This window comes from Oncorhynchus mykiss, chromosome 30, assembly GCF_013265735.2.
Source record: "Oncorhynchus mykiss isolate Arlee chromosome 30, USDA_OmykA_1.1, whole genome shotgun sequence".
Classification (NCBI taxonomy): domain Eukaryota; kingdom Metazoa; phylum Chordata; class Actinopteri; order Salmoniformes; family Salmonidae; genus Oncorhynchus; species Oncorhynchus mykiss.
This window is the reverse complement of record NC_050570.1, coordinates 38037362-38060076: the sequence shown is the minus strand read 5'-3', so window position 1 is coordinate 38060076 and position 22715 is coordinate 38037362. Positions and strand designations below refer to the sequence as shown.

Here is a 22715-nt window from a genome sequence, read left to right as displayed (position 1 = left end):
AGCCAGTCAATTGGGCATTTCTGCAGTATATTAGACAATGTCCAATTTGTGATGGTAAATACCCATTATAAGACACTGCAAATGGACAGTTTACATTTGTCCATTTCCAATGTATTTAATGGGGGATTTTCCATCACTATATGGACAGACTGAAATCTACATCAAAGAGAAATTCTTACTTCCTATGACTTTCTATGATCAAACATGACAAATAGACCTTGTAGCTTGATTCAGAGCTTAACATAGTGATATATATATTTTGGTCAGTATAAATGCTATTTGGACATTTCTTATGTCATTTTGACATGGTTCACTGACTTTTGGGTTCGGAAGCCGACTTCCTATGGTCATGTATGGCAAATGGACATAACATCCTGATTTGGTACTTTCAATACTTATGTATGGCATTTGGACATTTCTTATGCCATTTTGACATGGTTCACGGACTTTTGCATTCGGAAGCCGACTTCCTATGATCATATATTGCAATAGGACAAAATATAGGCCCTATGGACAAACTCAATAAAATAAGATAAATATATGTCCATACTGCATATGTATAATTGACAAATATTATTTGTTTTTCATCAAACGTTCCAAAATCACTTTTTTAGGTTTTAAAATTTAGATTTTTTTTTTGGGGGGGGGGGGGGGGTTTCAAAATTTCACCCTGGGGACCTGACTTAGTGACCATTTCCCTTATAAAAATCTATGGTGGAATCGCCATGGATTTTTGGGGTTTGACACTTGCCATGTTCCACTTGCAGTATGGTTTTGATGAACTGCTGTCCATTTGAGTGGTATTTGCGATTGTGTATATAGTTCACCCAATACCAATAAGTTGGCATTCATTTTTGTCCATTTTTATGGGGGTCTTCCCTTACCTTGTACAGTTTGTCAAGTGCCAGCTTGTTGTTGTCCTGAGGTGAGAAATATACAGCAGTCATGATATCAGATTAAAACTCTCTCGGGAGGTAGAAGGGTCGGTGTTTGACCATCAGGTATTCCATGATGGGTGAACAATAGGTCGAGACTTCAACTGTGGTAGAGTCTGCACACCATTTGTTGTTGATGAAGAGACACCCCTCCCCTCTGGATTTCCCTGAATCCAATGTCCTGTCCACTCAGTGAATGGAGAATCCATAGAGTTGGATAGCCATGGGGGGTATCTTGTCTGAAAGCCATGTTTCAGAAAAACTGAGAATTTTGCAGTTATGTGAGTCCCATTGGTAGCAAATCTGCGATTGGAGGTCATCCATCTTATTATCAAGTGACTGTTGGCCAATAGAATGGAGGGAAGTGGTGGCCGCTTTTCCCTAATCCTTATTCTCACCAGGACGCCCTCTCTCCGGCCTCTTATTTGCCAGGGTTTCGTCTTGGGTAGCCTGAATATTTGGTCGGAGCCTGGTACACAAAAAGCCAAAGTCGAAATTGAATCAGGAATTGAGGTTAGTTCTGGTCGATCCTAAGAAATTCTAGCGGATACATTTAGTGCAAAAAAAAGTTACGATTTAAACGCCAAAATAATCAAAAAGTTGGGTCGGAGTTCACAAGACGCAACCTTACAGTAGGGCGCCATCTTTAGATGTTCTGGTCTTTCTTACATGTATGTTCTTACCTGTTGTGGCTTTTAGGAACCTACAGCAGCATTGTGTCAATAATAATAAGTCCTTTCCTTTTTTACTTGTATAGTGGTCAGTCTGCTTGACCATGCAAGATAATGACTGTCCTCTCCATCTCATCTCCCCCTCCAGTGAAGCCCCACCCTCCCTCGGGCCTTGAGGCAGTGAGCATGCCAAGTGGGGTCCTGAGGCTGACGTGGGTGCCCCCAGAACTGCCCCTCTACGATATGCAGTACCAGGTTCGCTATGCCCTCTCCACTGGCAGGGCCCATCCAATCTGGCAGGTACGTAAGACTCTGGCCATAGGGCTCTGGTCAAAAGTAGTGCACTATGTAGGGAATAGGGAGGGTGCCATTTCAGATGCAGCCTTGAGCTTATCCAGAGTGGCAGGGAGGGAGCAATGGGTGCAATCGCCTGGCATCATGAGCATCAGTTGGTCGGACTAATTGAGTCTATTTGTTATCTACTATCTCTGATCTGACAGTGCCATTATTGCCCTAACTGGTAGTGGTACACTCTGACATGTGGTGGCAGACAGAGACTGAAGCTGTGTCTGAAATGGCACCCTATTCCCTTCACATACTTTTTTTTACCAGAGCCCTACACTGCAAAAAGTGAAATCTAAGCAAGTCTATATATATGCCAATAACTGTCACGTTCGTCGTAACGAGGAGACCAAGGCGCAGCGTGATTTGAATACATCCTTTTATTAATGGAGAAACACTAAACAAACAAAAGTGCCGCTATTTAAACAAGTGCTGAAACAGACAACTACACAGACAATAACCCACAGATAAACCAAGGAATATGGCTACCTAAATATGGTTCCCAATTAGAGACAACGATAAACAGCTGCCTCTGATTGAGAACCAATCCAGGCAACCATAGACATATAAACCACTAGACTAGAAAAACCCCTAGACATACAAAACCCCCTAGACATACAAATCCCCCATAGACATAAAAAAAACCTAGACAATACAAAAACCCCTAGAAATACAAAAACCTCTAGACATACAAAAAACCAAACACACCGCCATTGTCACACCCTGACCAAACCAAATGATAAAGAAAACAAAGATAACTAAGGTCAGGGCGTGACAATAACAGTTCGTTGTCAGTTGTCCCCCCCACTCGGACCACTCTCAGACCTAGCTAAGTGGTTTAATTGAAAACAAATCACAGTAAGGTACTTCATTGTTACCCAGAAATTATTTGATATTGAGCTAAGTTGCATTGGACCTTTTTAGGGTAAAACATCTTGACAAATACACATTTTTGCATTATGCATTTTTTTTAGGTTAAAATAATAAATTATCTGCCAATGACATTAGATAATTTAGCTTGGTAAGATCATTTTTTAAAAGTGAAATATCACTCAATATAAGATATTTAGGCTTGCTTACATTTCACGTTTTGCAGTGTATGGACCCTCATGCCCTCATGTAGGGAATAGGGTACCATTCTGGATGTAACTTGAGCCTCAGATGGTTGGCATAAATTAGTCTGTCTCTAATCTGGGGGTGGCATCATTGCCCAAAAGGATATGAAAAGGAATAGGCCTACCTGATTAAAACATTTTTCTTTAGAAAATGTGCCCACTTTTTTGACATTATCATGGCATATGTGATTTAACATGTGCTTTTTAATTGGGATGTGTACTGCAGGTCCTGGCTTCTCAGGCAGAGTCGTGGGCTGAGGTCCCTGAACCAGATGTATGTAGGGTGTACAACGTGCAGGTCCGCTGTATGCATATCAACAGGTCTGGGACCTGGAGTGACTGGAGCCACACTCTATACACCACCCCTCACAACAGCAGAGGTGTGTACAGTATGTCTCCGTCTCATCTATGTCATTGAAACTGCATTTATACAATTTAGTCTCATTAAAGAAAAAAAATCTATTCAGCAAGTTAACACATGTATTGTACATAACAGTTTTGACAAAGTTGCTTTGACAAAACGCATCAGCAATACACTTTTGAGGGGAATTAAGCTGCTGTCTTGAAAGTTCTCTTATAATTGCGCCAGCACACCACAACTATCAAGTCTGACCTACTGTGTATGAATAGCACATTAACTCTCACAACCACAATGGATGGGTCATTTCAAACCCGTCATTATCCAGTGTTTGTTGTGTGGTATAAGCTCTTTCTGACCCTGATCTAACAGTGACCTTGCGTGGTGTCTGTCTAAGCGCTGTTATTGAGTGCTACAGCCAGCACTTTAATATGAGCTTCTCTGATGTTTAGATCTGATAGAAAATGAAAGCCTCAGGACATAGGTACATAAACACACACACAAGCGTGCATGCTAGCATGCACATGCACAGAGCTGTAATATCTATGTTCTGTTCTCTCAGCTCCTGACCAGGGTCCTGATTTCTGGCGAGTGTTTCAGGAGGATCCAGCAAGGAACCAGACTAACGTCACTCTTCTCTTCAAGGTACAGTCCATAGCCTACAGAGAACACATTAAAGATTGCACAATATGTGGTTTAAACGTCAACATCAAATAGTTACATTAATTGAACAGGTGTGTGAAGTTGCCTCCTCTCCTTTCTACTACATTATTGTCCTTAGTTTAATCCGAAAAACCTATTCAGTTGGCTTCCCCAACACTTGTCTTGTTTTGTCTGATCAAATAGTATAAGGAAGTAGCACATTGGATAATGATTCCTCATTAGAGTCTTTGATAGTCTCTAAACTCTTCCCCATAGCATTTCCCCATAGTGGAGCCAACCTACTGTGTGGAGGGCCTTGTAGTACAGCACCAGGCCTCTGGGGGCATTGTGACTGAGGAGCGGATAGGCCTGGTGTCCTCCTACCGCTTTGAGTGGCGAGAGGAGGTCCACTCTGTGACGGTCAAGGCTCAGAACAGCCAGGGATACTCCACTAGGAACATCAACATGACCCTGGAGAGACACCCAAAACGTAAGGGAATGTATTTGTATAGGGCTGAAGAATTGTTATACCCAATACACAGATTACTAGTTAGTCAATTAAGAGTTAGTAGTTGGAAACATATACAGTGGGGAAAACAAGTATTTGATACACTGCCGATTTTGCAGGTTTTCCCTACTTACAAAGCATGTAGAGGTCTGTAATATTTATCATAGCTACACTTCAACTGTGAGATGGAATCTAAAACAAAAATCCAGAAAATCACATTGTATGATTTAAGTAATTAATTTGCATTTTATTGCATGACATAAGTATTTGATCACCTACCAACCAGTAAGAATTCCGGCTCTCACAGACCTGTTAGTTTTTCTTTAAGAATCCCTCCTGTTCTACACTCATTACCCGTATTAACTGCACCTGTTTGAACTCGTTACCTGTATAAAAGACACCTGTCCACACACTCAATCAAACAGACTCCAACCTCTCTACAATGGCCAAGACAAGAGAGCTGTGTAAGGACATCAGGGATATAATTGTAGACCTGTACAAGGCTGGGATGGGCTACAGGACAATAGGCAAGCAGCTTGGTGAGAAGGCAACAACTGTTGGTGCAATTATTAGAAAATGGAAGAAGTTCAAGATGACGGTCAATCACCTTCGGTCTGGGGCTCCATGCAAGATCTCACCTCGTGGGGCATCAATGATCATGAGGAAGGTGAGGGATCAGCCCAGAGCTACACGGCAGGACCTGGTCAATGACCTGAAGAGAGCTGGGACCATAGTCTCAAAGAAAACCATTAGTAACACACTACGCCGTCATGGATTAAAATCCTACAGCGCACGCAAGGTCCCCCTGCTCATGCCAGCCCGTCTGACGTTTGCCAATGACCATCTGGATGATCCAGAGGAGGAATGGGAGATGGTCATGTGTTCTGATGAGACAAAAATAGAGCTTTTTGGTCTAAACTCCACTCGCCGTGTTTGGAGGAAGAAGAAGGATGAGTACAACCCCAAGAAAACCATCCCAACCGTGAAGCATGGAGGTGGAAACATCATTCTTTGGGGATGCTTTTCTGCAAAGGGGACAGGACGACCTCACCATATTGAGGGGATGGATTGGGCCATGTATCGCAAGATCTTGGCCAACAACCTCCTTCCCTCAGTAAGGGCAATGAAGATGGGTCATAGCTGGGTCTTCCAGCATGACAACGACCCAAAACACATACAGCCAGGGCAACTAAGGAGTGGCTCCGTAAGAAGCATCTCAAGGTCCTGGAGTGGCCTAGCCAGTCTCCAGACCTGAACCCAATAGAAAATCTTCGGAGGGAGCTGAAGGTCCGTATTGCCCAGCGACAGCCCCGAAACCTGAACGATCTGGAGAAGGTCTGTATGGAGGAGTGGGCCAAAATCCCTGCTGCAGTGTGTGCAAACCTGGTCAGGAACTACAGGAAAAGTATGATCTCTGTAATTGCAAACAAAGGTTTCTGTACCAAATATTAAGTTCTGCTTTTCTGATGTATCAAATACTTATGTCATGCAATAAAATGCAAATTAATTATTTAAAAATCATACAATGTGATTTTCTGGATTTTTGTTTTAGATTCCGTCTCTCACAGTTGAAGTGTACCTATGATAAAAATGACAGACCTCCTCATGCTTTGTAAGTAGGAAACACTGCCGATTTTGCAGGTTATCAAATACTTGTTCTCCCCACTGTATCTGAAAATACAATTTTCTTTGAAAATCATTAAGAACTGGTTGTTTGTTTTCACGTTTATTTTTATTAGTTGGTGTTTTTGGTTCATGTCATGGACGTCAGTTGAAATGCTAGGTGTGCTGCCATTACAGTCATCAGGGAGACATAGCAGGCATGTTAATGTCAGTTAAAAGCCTGAGAGTGGACTAAAAGCCATTATCTCTGGCTTAGGATGTCGTCTTCCGAGGTCTAATAGCTGTTATGGAATTGATTGTAAAATGGAGCTCTTCTCAGCACAGGTCTCTGTAACACACCGGGATGTTTGTGTTTTTTGTGTGTGTTCTCCTGTTATTCATATTTTCATTAATAGCTAATTAGTTGAGAGGAAACCATTAACTGTGATACAAGTAGTGCTGGTCCTATTAGGTTTCCTATTGAAGAAAAAAAAACGGACTATGAATGGGCCCAAAATAAAAAGCTGCTGATCAGTTTATTTTATAGTCAAGGACAGGAGGGGAACACTCGTCATTGTGCTAATTCCCTCGCATGTCAGAAGTAGCAGAAAACACACAGTGGTAGAAGAAGAGTAACAGAAAATGTTAGACACGGACAGAAAATATAAACATGTTATTATCTTTCTTTTTCCCTCTATCACTCTCCCTCCTTTTGCCTCTCTCCCTTCCCTCTTCCTCCCTCTCTCCAGGCCAGTGTGTGCGTTCGTTCTGTGTGTCCCGTGTGAACAGTAGTTGTGTGGTCCTGTCGTGGTCTCTGCAGCCCAACAGCAGTGTACCGTGTTCCCTGGTCGTAGAGTGGTCGGGTCAGAACCACGAGAACAGACAGGGTCAGACCACAGTGGCCAGGGAGAGGTGGACCAGGGTCCCCCCTACTGACCAAGTCTTCTACCTACATGGTACGTTCTCATGTCGCTCTTTCTCATTCCATAACAATAATGAGGCTATATACAGGGGGAACCAATACCGAGTCGATGTGTGGGGGTACAGGTTAGTCGAGGTAATTTGTAAAGTAACTATGCATAGACAGAACGTATACGATGCATATACAAAACGTATAAACAAAAAGGGGGGGATGGCAGGTAAATGTAAATAGTCCGGGTGACCATTTGATTAATTGTTCAGCAATCTTATGACTTAGTGGTAGAAACTGTAAAGGAGCCTTTTGGACCTAGACTTGGCTCCGGTACCGATTGCAATGCGGTAGCAGAGAGTATAGTCTCTCACCCAACTTGGGTGACTGGAGTTTTTGAACATTTTTAGGGCCTTCCTCTGACACCGCCTAGTATATAGGTCCTGGATGTCAGGAAGCTTGGACCCAGTGATGTACTGGGCAGTGCGCACTACCCTCTGTAGCGCCTTACGTTCAGATGCCGAGCAGTTGCCATACCAGGACGTGATGCAACCGGTCAGGATGCTCTTGATGGTGCAGCTGTAGATCTTTTTGAGGATCTGGGGACCCATGCCAAATCTTTTCAGTCTCCTGAGGGGGGAAAGGTGTTGTCGTGCCCTCTTCACAGCTGTCTTGGTGTGTTTGGACCATGTTTGGACCGTTGGTGATGTGGACACCAAGGAACTTGAAACCATCGACCTGCTCCACTACCTTCCCGTCGATGTTAATGGGGGCCTGTTCAGCCCTCCTTTTCCTTTAGTGCACGATCAGCTCCTTTGTCTTGCTCACATTGAGGGAGAGGTTGTTGTCTTGGCACCACACTGCCAGGTCTCGGAACACCTCCCTATAGGCTGTCTCATTGTTGTCAGTGATTAGGCCTACCACTGCTCTGTCGTCAGAAAACTTAATGATGGTGTTGGAGTCGTGCCTGGCCACGCAGTCATGGGTGAACAGGGAGTACAGGAGGGGCCTAAGCACGCACCCCTGAGGGGCCCCAGTGTTGAGGATCAGATGTGGCAGATGTGTTGTTGCATGATTCAGTGTTGCTTGCCTTGAAGCAAGCATAAAAGGCATTTATTTAATCTGGTAGGCTCATGTCACTGGGCATCTCGCGGCTTAGCTTCCCTTTGTAGTCCGTAATATTTTTCAAGCCATGCCACATCCGACGAGCGTCAGAGCCAGTGTAAAGCTGAGGCTCCTGTGTGGCGCAGCCACTGCATCTCAGTGTTAGAGGCATCACTACAGACCCTGGTTTGATCCCGGGTCCCATAGGGTGGCGCATAATTGGCCCAGTGTCGTTAGGGGAGGGTTTGGCTGGGGTAGGCCTTCATTGCAAAATAAGAATTTGTTCTTAACTGACTTGCCTGGTTAAATAAAAAAGTAGGTATTCTATCTTAGTCCTGTATTGACACTTTGCCTGTTTGATGTTTAGTGTCCCGCTCCTTGAAAACGGAAACTCTGGCCTTTAGCTCGGTGCGGATGTTGCCTGTAATCCATGGCTTCTGTTTGGGAAATGTACGTACGGTCATTGTGGGGATGACGTCATTGATGCACTCATATATATATATATATATATATATATATATACAGTGCCTTGCGAAAGTATTTGGCCCCCTTGAACTTTGCGACCTTTTGCCACATTTCAGGCTTCAAACGTAAAGATATAAAACTGTATTTTTTTGTGAAGAATCAACAACAAGTGGGACACAATCATGAAGTGGAACGACATTTATTGGATATTTCAAACTTTTTTAACAAATCAAAAACTGAAAATTATTCAGCCCCTTTACTTTCAGTGCAGCAAACTCTCTCCAGAAGTTCAGTGAGGATCTCTGAATGATCCAATGTTGACCTAAATGACTAATGATGATAAATACAATCCACCTGTGTGTAATCAAGTCTCCGTATAAATGCACCTGCACTGTGATAGTCTCAGAGGTCCGTTAAAAGCGCAGAGAGCATCATGAAGAACAAGGAACACACCAGGCAGGTCCGAGATACTGTTGTGAAGAAGTTTAAAGCCGGATTTGGATACAAAAATATTTCCCAAGCTTTAAACATCCCAAGGAGCACTGTGCAAGCGATAATATTGAAATGGAAGGAGTATCAGACCACTGCAAACCTACCAAGCCCTGGCAGTCCCTCTAAACTTTCAGCTCATACAAGGAGAAGACTGATCAGAGATGCAGCCAAGAGGCCCATGATCACTCTGGATGAACTGCAGAGATCTACAGCTGAGGTGGGAGACTCTGTCCATAGGACAACAATCAGTCGTATATTGCACAAATCTGGCCTTTATGGAAGAGTGGCAAGAAGAAAGCCATTTCTTAAAGATATCCATAAAAAGTGTCGGTTAAAGTTTGCCACAAGCCACCTGGGAGACACACCAAACATGTGGAAGAAGGTGCTCTGGTCAGATGAAACCAAAATTGAACTTTTTGGCAACAATGCAAAACGTTATGTTTGGCGTAAAAGCAACACAGCTGAACACACCATCCCCACTGTCAAACATGGTGGTGGCAGCATCATGGTTTGGGCCTGCTTTTCTTCAGCAGGGACAGGGAAGATGGTTAAAATTGATGGGAAGATGTATGGAGCCAAATACAGGACCATTCTGGAAGAAAACCTGATGGAGTCTGCAAAAGACCTGAGACTGGGACGGAGATTTGTCTTCCAACAAGACTATGATCCAAAACATAAAGCAAAAGCTACAATGGAATGGTTCAAAAATAAACATATCCAGGTGTTAGAATGGCCAAGTCAAAGTCCAGACCTGAATCCAATCGAGAATCTGGCCTCTCTCATCTTTTTAAGTGGGAGAACTTGCACAATTGGTGGCTGACTAAATACTTTTTTGCCCCACTGTATACACTCCTCAATGCCATTCGACGAATCCCAGAACATATTCCAGTCTGTGCTATCAAAACAGTCCTGTAGCGTAGCATTCGTGTCATCTGACCACTTCCGTATTGAGCGAGTCACTGGTACTTCCTGCTTTAGTTTTTACCTCGTAAGCAGGAATCAGGGGGATATATTTATGGTCAGATTTGTCAAATGGAGGGTGAAGGAGAGCTTTGTATGCGTCTCAGTGTGTGGAGTAAAGGTGGTCGAGAGTTTTTTTCCCCCTTTGGTTGCACATGTGACACGCTGGTGGAAATAAGGTAAAACGGATTTAAGTTTGCCTGCATTAAAGTCCCCGGCCACTAGGAGCGCCGCTTCTGGATGAGCATTTTCTGGTTTACTTATGGCCTTATACTGCTTGTTGAGTGCGGTCTTAGTGCCTGCATCAGTTTGTGGTGGTAAATATACGGCTACGAATAATATAGATAGTGTGGTCTACAGCTTATCATGAGGTAATCTACGTCCGGCAAGCAATACCTCGAGACTTCTTTAATATTAGACATCGCGAATCAGCAGTTAATGACAAATAGACGCCCCTCGTCTTAGGAGACGTAGCTGCTCTGTCCTGCCGATGCTGGTGTCGTCGTTCAGCCACGTCTCGGTAAAACATAAGATATTACAGTTTTTAATGTGCCGTTGGTAGGATAGTCTTAATCGTAGATTGTCCAGTTTGTTTTCCAATGTTTGCACGTTGGCCAATAATACGAAGGGAAGTGGTGGTTTACCTACTTGTTAGCGAATTCTTACAAGGTACCCAATCCTCCTCCCCCTTTTCTTCACGTTGGTGACGGGGATTTTGGCCTTGTCTGGACAAAGCAGTATATCCTTTGCGCTGGACTCATTAAAGAAAAAAATATTGTCCAGTTCGAGGTGAGAAATCTCTGTTCTGATGTCCAGAAGCTCTTTTCGGTCATAATAGACAGTAGAAGCAACATTATGTACAAAATTTGTTATAAACAATGCGAAAAAATGAACAAAATAGCACAGTTGGTTAGGAGCCGTAAAACGGCAGCCATCCCCTCCAGCGCCATTGTATTCTCTTCTCTGGGTCTCCTTTTCTTTCGCAACACTCAGTTCCATTTAACATTTTCATTCTAAATGGATCTAGAATGGCCTAAATAAACCCACACAACCACTGCAGGACAATTGATTTTGTCAAATGGAGGTGAATATTTCAGTCCACTTTGAGTTCCAGTTTGAGAGATTGTTGGCTGTGAATATCTGGCGCCCTCTAGTGACAGTACATATTCATGCTTCAGTCGGACTAATCTGAGCATCTCTGTTCTCTGCCTTTATTTTCCAGGTGATTTCTATGGCTCTGAGGAGTATGTGTTCATCTTGTATCCAGTGTTTACAGATGGAGAAGGAGAGCCAGTGTATACTAAAGGTAAGCTCTACTCTACCTCCAGGGATGAATACAACCAATACAATCCACCCTTGCACCAATATTTCTGAAGGATACAAATTGTATTTTATTTGTAACGTACACGTGCTTAGCAGATGTTATTGTGGGCGTAGCAAAATGCTTGTTTTTCTAGCTCCAACAGTGCAGTAATATCTAACAAGTAATATATGCCTAGTGGTTAGCGCGTTGGGCCAGTAAACGAAAGGTTGCTGGATCAAATCCCTGAACTGACAAGGTAAAAATCTGTCATTCTGCCCCTGAACTAAGCAGTTAACCCACTGTTCCCTGGTAGGCTGTCATTGTAATAAGAAGAATTTGTTCTTAACTGACTTGCCTAGTTTAAAAAAATGTTTTAAATTGACCAGTGTTCCATTATTAAAGTGGCCAGTGATTTCAAGTCTATGTATATTGGGCAGTAGGACATAAGTACATTATATGTACATTGCAGCGTATCCCTTAGGGATATATATTTATTGACGGTCCTCTGAATGTGATCCAATATGGATTGATTGATAGCCTTACCACAGTGTTGTCCTGTCCTCCAGCCTTTAGGGGGGCCAACGCTGGGCCTGCTGCCTACATGCTGATGATGATCATCGCTTTCCTTGCCATTGTCCTCTTCGTCACCCTGGTCATATCCCAAAACCAGTAAGATTATATCTCATATAATTGATCAAACACTGTGTTTACTGCATTCTTCTACATAAGGACATTACTCAATAATTATATAACAGATGCTATGTGTAGTGGGTCTGTCACTAAGAAAGAGAGGACCTATGGTTTTGGCCTCTGGGTAGGTGGTGAAGACTAAAGTGGTCATTCTAGGTGGTGATTATTGATCTGAGGAATGTGTCAGACACACTGATTAGGAATGTAATTAGAGTCTACATGACATTTCAACAATAGAAAGAATGTCCTGAGGGTTCAATTACTGTCGTGATTGGCTGAATGTGTTCTGACGAAGAGGGAGACATGGAGAAAGGGGGTGTGAGAGGGGGGAGAGATAGGTGGATTGGAGACAGAGGCTCCCTGCCTTGTTGTTAACTCCTATTCTGTCTGAATCCCAGCATGAAGAAGTTCATGTGGAAGGATGTTCCCAACCCAAGCAATTGTTCCTGGGCCCAGGGGGTGGACTTCAGGAAGGTGAGATGGACAACAAACCCATTTACTCTTGAATATAATCATACTATCTCTAAATAGCAGAGACCATGAAAAACACACCACATTTACCAGAACACACTCTGTATACAGATGTAGGATCTTAATTTGAGCTTGTTGTATACAACAGGAAAATAATACTGCAGCAACAGGAAATGTGGATTATAATTAATGGAGATTTTTGTAGGGGTTGATAAATTTTTTCACAAGGAAAAATCAAGTCTGAAATGACGAACTTCAGAAGCCTTTAAAGTTCTCTTGCAACAGAGTGATCCAATTAAGATCACCTGTAGGGAAAGGGGGATACCTATTCAGTTGTATAACTGAATGCATTCAACTGAAATGTGTCTTCCGAATTTAACCCAACCCCTCTGAATCAGAGAGTTTCTGTGGGCTGCCATAATCAACATCCACTTCTTCGTGGCCCGGGGAACAGTGGGTTAACTGCCTTGCTCAGAACAACAGATCTTTGCCTTGTTAACTCGGGGATTCGATCCAGCAACCTTTTGGTTACTGGCCCACGCTCTAACCACTAGGCTACTTGTAGGGCTGCTATTTAGATCAACTATACTATAAACTACATGAACTCTATAGCTTACAGTTGGCAGGCCAGTTTACCTTGCTGTGTTCCTAACTCTACTGTTCTGTGGTCCTGTCCAGGCTGAGACTATGGAGCAGTTGTTCCGCCAACCAGAGGGCCTGCCAGCCTGGCCACCACTCCTCATCTCAGAGACTATCTCCCAGGCCACCATCGTAGAGAAGACTTGTCCCCCAGCCCCAGACAAGGACAGCTTTCTGATCCCAGCCTCCACCCCATCCCTCTTGGACTTAGAGGTGCTTGAGGTCCCAGAGGAGGAGGAGACCCCCCAGCCCCCAGATCTCCCCAGGAGTGTGGAGAGCTCATCCCAGTCGACAGTGACCTATGCTATGGTCCTGCTCTCAGACGACCCCTGCCGGCGCTACAAGCAGAACGGCAGCCTCAGCCGCTCCAGCGACGAGGGCAACTTCTCCGCCAACAACTCTGACATTTCCGGCTCCTTCCCCGGAGGCCTGTGGGAGCTGGAGAATTCCCATTCCCGAGCCGTAGAGTCGGACCTGGACCCACAGTGTTCTTGCTCTTACAATTATGTGGAGGAGTTTTCTGAGACGTCGGAACAGGAGGATGAGGCCCTGGGAGGAGAGAGGGATGGGGGGATAGAGGAGAAGGACCTGTATTACCTGGGAATGGGCTACCAGGAGGAGAGTGAGGAGGAGGAGGAGGAGGAGAAGAGGGAGGAAAACACCGGGGCTATGCTGCTCAAAGAGGCGGTGGTTCTGCGGAGAAAGGGCTCATCCATTGAGTCCAACCCTCTACTTGGGTGTCGGGACTCTATGTTTAGTGAGTCCAGTGACGAGGCGGCGGTGGTAGGGATAGGGATGATTTCTGTCCCCCTCTACCTTCCCCAGTTCAGAACTTCTCCCTCCAGGCCACTCAAAGCACAGGGCAGCACCCCCAAGCTGTAAGACCTGGTAGTGCCTAATGTGTTGTTTTACTCTAATGCTGCTGTTTAGTCCCTCCGGAGGGACAGCACTCAGGAGAGACAGACAATATTCCGTGGCCGGTGTTCAGCCACTGAACCTTGGCTGTGTCTTAGATGACACCCTATTCCCTATATAGTATAGTGCACTTAGATCCCTATGGGCCCTGGGCAAAAGTAGTGCACTTGTATCAGAAATTTAGAAAACAGGGACAAGGTGTCCGAGGGGGCTAGGCTTACTAGGTGCTAAGCCTCTGCCGACATCATAAGGAATAGGGTGCCATTTTATAAGCATGCTCCCTCCCTGTCTACAGTGGCACACTGCTACTCTGCACCTTCAGTCCACAGAAGGCCAGCTCTATCATGTATCAGAGCTGAGGAGAGGAGACTCCTTTATCCAGTGCTGCACACTTTCAGGAACTATTATGCTGTGATGAAGGGAACGTCATTAAAAAAAAAGAGAAAGGGAAAAAAAGGCCTATTTTCTGAATAGGTCTATTTCCTTTCCGATGGCTGCTCTGAGCGCAACACAAGCACGTGATAGGATCTTGTCTCAAAGCAGCTGGTACTGAATAGTTTGACTGGTGGTGCACAAATGATGATGATCATCATGATGCTGGTGAATTTGGATGCTTTTGGAACATTTACCGTAACTGTTGTGGAGAATTGCCGTTCAGATCGGCACTTGCGCTGACTGAGCCCTCAAAAAATGAATGTCGCTTTTCTTCGTTGTTTGCACTGTATTTGAAACTGTGTTACGAAATGTAAAAAAAATGTGCCATCTATTTTCATTGCGTGCCATTTGCTATTGAAAAAGCTATTGCTAGGTATACATTTGATGGAAGAATGTACATTTTGAAACCAATTAATAAAATGAAGACTATCCCTTGCTGTAGGAGGCAGAATGATATTCAATGTGTGTCGCGGTCCCTCGTCTATTTTTCGTGCTCAAAAGTAAATATGTATGGCCGCGACTGTCGACTTATTGAGAACGGGTGAACAAGTTGAAGGTTGTCCGCGCTGAGAAATATAAAATACAAAAGCATTTTCTCTTCCACCGTTACCAAGGCTATCGGTCACTCAGAGAGCAGAGGAGGTAAAAAAAACAGGTTAGGGTTGCAGACGGACAGTCCTAGGAGATCCAGGAGCTGCCATCCTGAACCATTATATTTGGTTGTATATTGACTTAGTCACCTGTGGAATGATATAATAACACCATGTGATTGTTGCAGCCTGTAGGCTACTCACAGACCCAGGCTGTGCCTCGAACCTGCGGGAATGACATTACAGTGAGCAGCAGACATGGGTGAGGTGGCTGGGCTGTCACTCTTGTGTTTAGAAAGCCAGAGTTCAAGTGGAAGTGAAGGCCCTAGCGCCTGTAATACAATAACCCGGGCAGAATTCCTGATTGAGTTTGCTAAGATGAAACCGATTGGATTGGATTGAATGGGTGGGTGGGGGGGGGGGACTTCATCCCTAAATGTCACATTATTTCCTACACTAGTTTTGTAGTGCAATATGTAGGGAATAGGGTGCCATTTGGGATGCATATTGTGCTCCCTTTTCCAGAGTCTGCCAGGCCCAGAGGGTTGTGACTAATTCTCTGACACCTTCGCACTCTATCATTCCCTCACCACCTTTTTATAACCGGGGAAGCGGCCATGTTGTCGCCATATTGTTATTGGGTTCTACTAGCTGGGGCTCTGTTTGAGGGAAGATGGAAACATTTCAGATTACTATCTCCATAACACTTGCCTTGGATCAGGTATTCCCAAGGTACGCGCAATGCCGTCGGGGGTACGCCAAATTAAAATGTGATTCACATGCAGACATTTAGAAACGAAACATGACAATTTGAAAAATAAGCCACAGGAGTTTTTGGAGCGAGAATAAAGACGACTTTCGAGTAGTAAGACGTGTATAAAAGCAACAGGTACCATTAATAATAAGGGTCTAGAAGTGTCTTATATGATGAGCTACCGAGTGGCTAGGACAGGCAAGACCAATACTATTGTGGAGCACTTAATTCTTCCTGCTGCTACGGATATGGCTGGGGGAATAGGCCCCCCCAAAAATATACAGACAATGTCTTCATCAAACAACACTGTTTTACGACGCATCAGTGACATGACAGGAGATGTTTTTAAATAATTACTGCTTCGCATACAAGCCAGTGAATTATATGCCTTACAGCTGGATGAGTCAACAGACTTGGCAGGCCCTTTATGGGGGGTCAATTAAGGAAGACATCCTCTTCTGCAAACCACTGGAAACCAGGACAACAGGAGAGGATATTGTTAAAGTACTGGACAGCTTTGTGACATCAAATGGACTTTGGTGGTCAAGATGTGTTGGTATCTGTACTGTTGGCGCAAAAGCCATGACAGGGAGACATTTTGGAGTGGTAATGCGTGTGCAAGCAGCAGCTCCCAACGCCATTTGGGTACACTACAGCAACCCCCGAGAGGCTCTTGCTGCCAAGGGAATGCCTGACAGCTTGAAAGATGTTTTGGACACTACAGTGAAAATGGTTAACTTTGTTAAAGCAAGGCCCAAGCAAGGCACCTGAACTCTCGTGTATTTTCTGCATTATGCAATGATATGGGCAGCGACCATGTAACGCCTTTACAACATACGCTAGTTATCAAGGGGCAAAGTATTGACACGTTTTTTTTATTTTTATTGAGAGACGAGCTTAAAGTTTTATTTATGGACCACAATATTCACTTGTCTAACTGCTTGCATGATGACGAGTTTCTCACACGACTGGCCCATCTGGGTGATGTGACACTGATGCCTTTTGCAACCACTGTACCTACGTGAGAGTGGATTCTCGGTCCTCACTAGCATGCAAATTAAATACAGGCACAGACTGTGTGGAAAATGATTTAAGACTGAGACTCTCTCCAATACAACCCAACATTGCAGAGTTATGTGCACCCTTTCAAGCACACTCTTCTCATTAACCTGTGGTGTTATTCACAAGTTTTGATGAACAAATAAGGTTTTATATGTAAGATGGCTAAATAAAGAGCAAAATTATTGATTATTATTATTTGTACCCTGGTCCTAAAAGAGCTCTTTGTCACTTCCCACGAGTCGGGTTGTGACGACAACTCACTCATTCTTATGTTTAATAAATGTATGGCAAAAAAACAACATTTGAGAGTGCACTGACCCTGGTGTTAGAGGGGGTACGCAGCTGGAGGTTGAATGTTTGAAGGGGTACAGGACTATAAAAAGTTTGGGAACCACTACCTTAGATAAAGGATAAATAAATCTTTGGTTTTAGAAGTGGGAGAGACAATGTTGTTTGTTTTTTTTATCCATTTGCCTTGTTTTGTATCACATTCCAATGATAAAACTGGGGGGGGGGGGGGGGGGTCAAAAAGCCATTTCTGAATGCGGGGGTACATGTAGACAGAGAAAGTTGTGGCCCTGAATAGAAAAATTAATAAAACGGATGGTGAGCTTGTGATGGAACCATGAGCCTTCTTTATTGACTGTGAGATAGAGGCAGAAAAGGATAGCATGGGGAAGAATTGCTAGCTCCTTACTGTCCATTCACAAAGCTATCTCAAATCAAATTGTATTTGTAACATACACTGAATACAACCTTGAAATGCTTACTGATGAGCTTTGAAGGCACTCACTATGGTGTTAAACGCTGAGCTGTAGTCAATGAACAGCATTCTCACGTAGGTGTCTCTTTTGTCCAGGTGGGAAAGGGCAGTGTGGAGTACAATAGAGATTGCGTCATCTGTGAATCTGTTGGGGCGGTATGCAAATTGGAGTGGGTCTAGTGTTTCTTGGATGATGGTGTTGATGTGAGCCATGACCAGCCTTTCAAAGCACTTCATGGCTACAGACTTGAGTACTACGGGTCGGTAGTCATTTAGGCAGGTTACCTTGCCATTCTTGGACAGAGGGACTATGGTGGTCTGCTTGAAACATGTTGGTATTACAAACTCGGTCAGGGATAGGTTGAAAATGTCAGTGAAAACACTTGCCAGTTGGTCCGTGCATGCTCTGAGTACACGTCCTGGTAATCCATCTGGCCCTGCGGCCTTGTGAATATTTACCTGTTTAAAGGTCTTACTCACAATCGGTTACAGAGAGCATGATTACACAGTCGTCCGCAACAGCTAGTTCTCTCATGCATGCTTCAGTTTTGCTTACCTTGGAGCACGCATAGAAGTAATTTAGCTCATCTGGTGGCCCGTGTCACTGGGCAGCTCGCGGCTGGGTTTCCCTTTGTAGTTCGTAATAGTTTCCAAGCCCTACAATATCTGACGAGCGTTAGAGCCAGTGTAGTAGGATTCAATCTTAATCCTATATTGCCTGTTTGATAGTTCGTCTGAGGGCATAGCAGGATTTCTTATAAGCGTCCGGGTTAGAGTCCCGCTCCTTGAAAGCAGCAGCTCTACCCTTTAGCTCAGTGCGGATGTTGCCTGTAATCCATGGCTTCTGGTTGGGGTATGTACGTATGGTCACTGTGGGGATGAAGTTATTGATAAGACGGTGACTGGTGTGGTACTCTTCTCAATGACATTGGATGAATCCCTGAACATATTCTAGTCTGTGCTAGCATATTCTAGTCTGTGCTAGCAAAACAGTCCCGTAGCTTAGCATCTGCGTCATCTGATCACTTCCGTATTGAGCGAGTCATTGGTGCTTCCTGCTTTAGTTTTTGCTTGTAAGCAGGAGTCAGGAAGATAGTATTATGGTCAGATTTGCCAAATGGAGGGTGAGGGAGAGCTTTATACGCATCTCTGTGTGAAGTAAAGGTGGTCTAGATTTGTTTTCCTCTGGTTGCACGTTACATTCTGGTAAATATTATGTAAAACGGCTTTAAGTTTTCCTGCATTAAATTCACCGGCCACTAGGAACGCCGCCTCTGCATGAGCATTTTCTTGTTCGCTTATGGCGGAATTCAGCTCATTGAGTGCGGTCTTAGTGCCAGAATCGGTTTGTAGTGGTAAATAGTCAGCTACAAAAAATAAGGATGAAAACTCTCTTGGTAAATAGGGTGGTCTACAGCTTATCATGAGGTATTCTACCTCAGGCGAGCAAAACCTTGAAACTTCTTTAATATTAGATTTCGCGCACCAGCTGTTATTGACAAATAGACACAGAACACCACCCCTCGTCTTATCCCTCGTCTTACCATGCATGCGGAAGAGAATAAGATCCCTGACGCTCTGTCTGAATGTTAACAGGTCTTCGTAGAGGTGGCATCACATGTTCAAAATTGGTGTGGCAAAATGTGTGTATTTTCTGCGGCCTGGAGTTTTTCCTGATCTCATGACCTGGTCAGGTAAAAATATATACTGGCCTGGACATAGTGTAGTTTGTAAATGCATTGGGGTCATGCATGGCCCGATGGCACAGTCAATGACGTGGCACGCAACCATTGGTTGAGGCATGCAACGTCTGAGCAGGGGAACACAACCCTACAATATATCTAGTGGAGCTGCAAGCAAATGGTTTGGCACAAAAAAACTAAGGAATCAAGCGACCACACAACTATCATGTTATTATCCATTCATGCAGTGATCAACAATCAACATAGATGAGAACATAACATCTCTCAATATATCGTTTTAATCAATAACTTGTTTTATTTTTTTATTTTTTTTGCGATAGAGTCCTATCTCTTCCTCTCTTTCTCTCTTAGTAACACAGCGACCATGGATGGATGAGATGCTCACATTAAATCTCTTTCACACAGAACAAGAACAGATCATCGCTGAGAGGGAAGAGAAACGGTGAAGTCAGTTTGGCCTATGTAGCTTACAGAAACTCTGTACAGTGTCCCGCAACTCCCCTAAAATCCAATGGAGTCCACCTGTGGTAAATACAATTGATTGGACATGATTTGGAAAGGCACACACCTGTCTATATAAGGTCCCACAGTTGACAGTGCATGTCAGAGCAAAAACCAAGCCATGAGGTCGAAGGAATTGTCCATAGAGCTCAGAGACAGGATTGTGTTGAGGCACAGATCTGGGGAAGGGTACCAAACATTTCTGCAGTATTGAAAGTCCACCAGGAACATAGTGGCCTCCATCATTCTTAAATGGAAGAAGTTTGGAACCACCAAGACTCTTCATAGTGCTGGGCACCCAGCCAAACTGAGCAATAGGGAAGGGCCTTGGTCAGGGAGTTGACCAAGAACCTGATTGTCACTCTGCCAGTGCTCCAGAGTTTATCTGTGGAGATGGGAGAACCTTCCAGAAGGACAACTATCTCTGCAGCACTCCACCAATCAGGCCTGTATGGTAAGAGGGGCCAGATGGAAGCCACTGCTCTGTAAAAGGCACATAGCAGCCTGCTTGGCGTTTGCCAAAAGGCACCTAAAAGACTTTTAGACCATAAGAAACCGTATTCTCTGGTCTGATGAAACCAAGATTGAACTCTTTGGCCTGAATGCCAAGCGTCACTTCTGGAGGAAACCTGGTACCATCCCTACAGTGAAGCATAGTGGTGGCAGAATCATGCTGCAGGGATGTTTTTCAGCGACAGGAACTGGGAGACTGGTCAGGATCGAGGGAAAGATGAATGGAGCAAAGTACAGAGAAATCCTTGATGAGAACCTGCTCCAGAGCAGGCCCTAAGCACCCTAAGCACACAGCCAGGAGTGCAGGAGTGGCTTCGGGACAAGTCTCTGAAAGTCCTTGAGTGGCCCAAACAGAGCCCGGACTTGAACCCTATCGAACATCTCTAAAGATACCTGAAAAGAGCTGTGCATCGACGCTCCCCGTCCAACCTGACAGTGCTTGAGAGGATTTGCAGAGAAGAATGGGGGAAACTCCCAAAATACAGGTGTGCCAAGCTTGTAACGTCATACCCAAGAAGACTCAAGGCTGTAATCATTGCCAAAGGTGCTTCAACAAAGTACTGAGTAAAGGGTCTGAATAATTATGTAAATGTGATAGTTTTTTGTTTTTAATACATTTTCTAAAATGTATAAAAACCTGTTCTTGCTTTGTCATTGTGGGGTTTTGTCTATAGATTGATGAGGATATTTTCGTTGCTGAATATGGCTGTCACGTAACAAAATGTGGAAAAAGTCAAGGGGTCTGAATACTTTCCGTATGCACTGTACACATCAACAAAACATGTGACTGTCGGAGATCTGTTCTGCCCTGGTACCAGAGGGTCATAAACTACTCTGCACATGCACAAGCTCCAAGAACCATCTGTGAACTTTCTATTAGGTTCCAGAAACTAGCCATGGCATAGCACAAGTGTGAACTATGAATGTGCAGTGGTAGCATGTGCAAGAATTACAGGCTATACAATAACCATCTCTAAACTAACATACTATGCATAAATACTCATGCAATTTAGGGAATGCTGGCACAGACAATATAAACAGCATGCAGATGTTGTATCTGAAATATACACAAACATTAGCTGCGTGTTACAAACAGTACTGTTACGCGCAGTTCCAAATGTTAGAAAGTAAATATAAGTGACTGAGCATTGCTAACAAAAAAAACCCCACAACAGTAAACCCACAACTCACTTTTTGGATGCACGCACAATCTTCCGATTAAACACACTGATAACTGTGTTGGCAGCCAAACATGTGTCTTCATCTGCCAACAATGATAGCCACTCTGACCTAGAGTGGGAGGGGTCAAAGTCCAAATGTGCATGCAGGCACTCTGATTGGTGGAAACCAGGAGGCTGTGGTAGACACCTGAGAAGGGGAGAACTCCCCCTAACGGGACTGTGGGAAAAGTTTTTGGAACGGATTCTGATAGAGACATCACACTGGGCACAGACATCAGTTCGACGTGTATTTTTTATTTGCATTTGGTTGAGTGGTCAACTAACGTGAATTCAACGTGAAATCACCAAAACATTTTACCATGTCATTGGATTTAGGTTCAAAGTTGGATACAAAAAAAGACGACATTTACGTTGATGACTTTTTGCAAATCGAATCATTTTCCCACGTTTATTCAATGTGATCACAATGAATTATTTTGTTGAAATGATTTGGAAACGACGTTGATTCAACCAGTTTTTGCGCATTGGGATGAGGTTTGGACCATTGGTTTTTGTAGAGGGTTATCTACACAATTAACATATTATTTTTTACCTATTTGTCAAAATATGTATTTTTGATTAGTTTATCAACCTGCCATACTTTGTGTGTGTATGTTTGTGTGTATGCAGCGTGTGTGTGTTGTGCTAACTTCACCTCTCTGGAACAGATGGCGACTTAGTCTTCTTCATCGTCCTCTCCTCTCCATCCAACTCCTATCAAAGAATTAAACATCTTTGCTGTTTGGGCCAGAGTTTTAAAACAGATTTTGTGACGCATCTGATTCTGGGAACTTGCAGAAACAGTGAATAAACTAGTTTTTGGGCCACATTGATTTAGCTTTAGAACTAAGTTTGCATTGTGAACCCCAAGGCATTTTTTTACTCAAATACTTCTAGCAAGTTGAACTCAGTCATTGAAAAGTCATTTTTACTTCAAATGTTTAGGTGGTACTGGCTCAACTAAACGAGAAGACACATCAACTAAATCTTTTACATTTATAATAACAAATGAACATTTTAGCCAGCATGCTCTACAGCAGGTCCATTTTTTG

The 22715-nt window shown here is 43.7% G+C and overlaps 1 protein-coding gene and 1 long non-coding RNA gene across 4 annotated transcripts in view; one reads left to right on the top strand and one right to left on the bottom strand.

Annotated features, from left to right (window-relative positions):
- The window catches only part of LOC110521795 (leptin receptor), a 75548-nt gene extending 61002 nt beyond the window's left edge, over positions 1-14546 (top strand). For all 3 annotated transcript variants that reach the window (XM_021599667.2, XM_021599666.2, XM_021599662.2), the window contains 9 exons: positions 1755-1906; positions 3290-3443; positions 3984-4066; positions 4340-4553; positions 6923-7129; positions 11327-11410; positions 11974-12076; positions 12496-12571; positions 13247-14546. In XM_021599667.2, coding sequence (XP_021455342.2) covers positions 1755-1906; positions 3290-3443; positions 3984-4066; positions 4340-4553; positions 6923-7129; positions 11327-11410; positions 11974-12076; positions 12496-12571; positions 13247-14089 — 1916 coding nt within the window. In that variant the 3' untranslated portion in view covers positions 14090-14546. The remainder of the gene's footprint in view (positions 1-1754; positions 1907-3289; positions 3444-3983; positions 4067-4339; positions 4554-6922; positions 7130-11326; positions 11411-11973; positions 12077-12495; positions 12572-13246) is intronic.
- On the bottom strand, positions 3437-21710 carry LOC118945789. Its single transcript, XR_005040901.1, has 3 exons — positions 21635-21710; positions 4367-4534; positions 3437-4080 (listed from the first exon to the last, which is right to left on the bottom strand). It is a non-coding gene; the product is annotated as an uncharacterized LOC118945789 (long non-coding RNA).
- Between the last annotated feature and the right edge of the window lie 1005 nt (positions 21711-22715).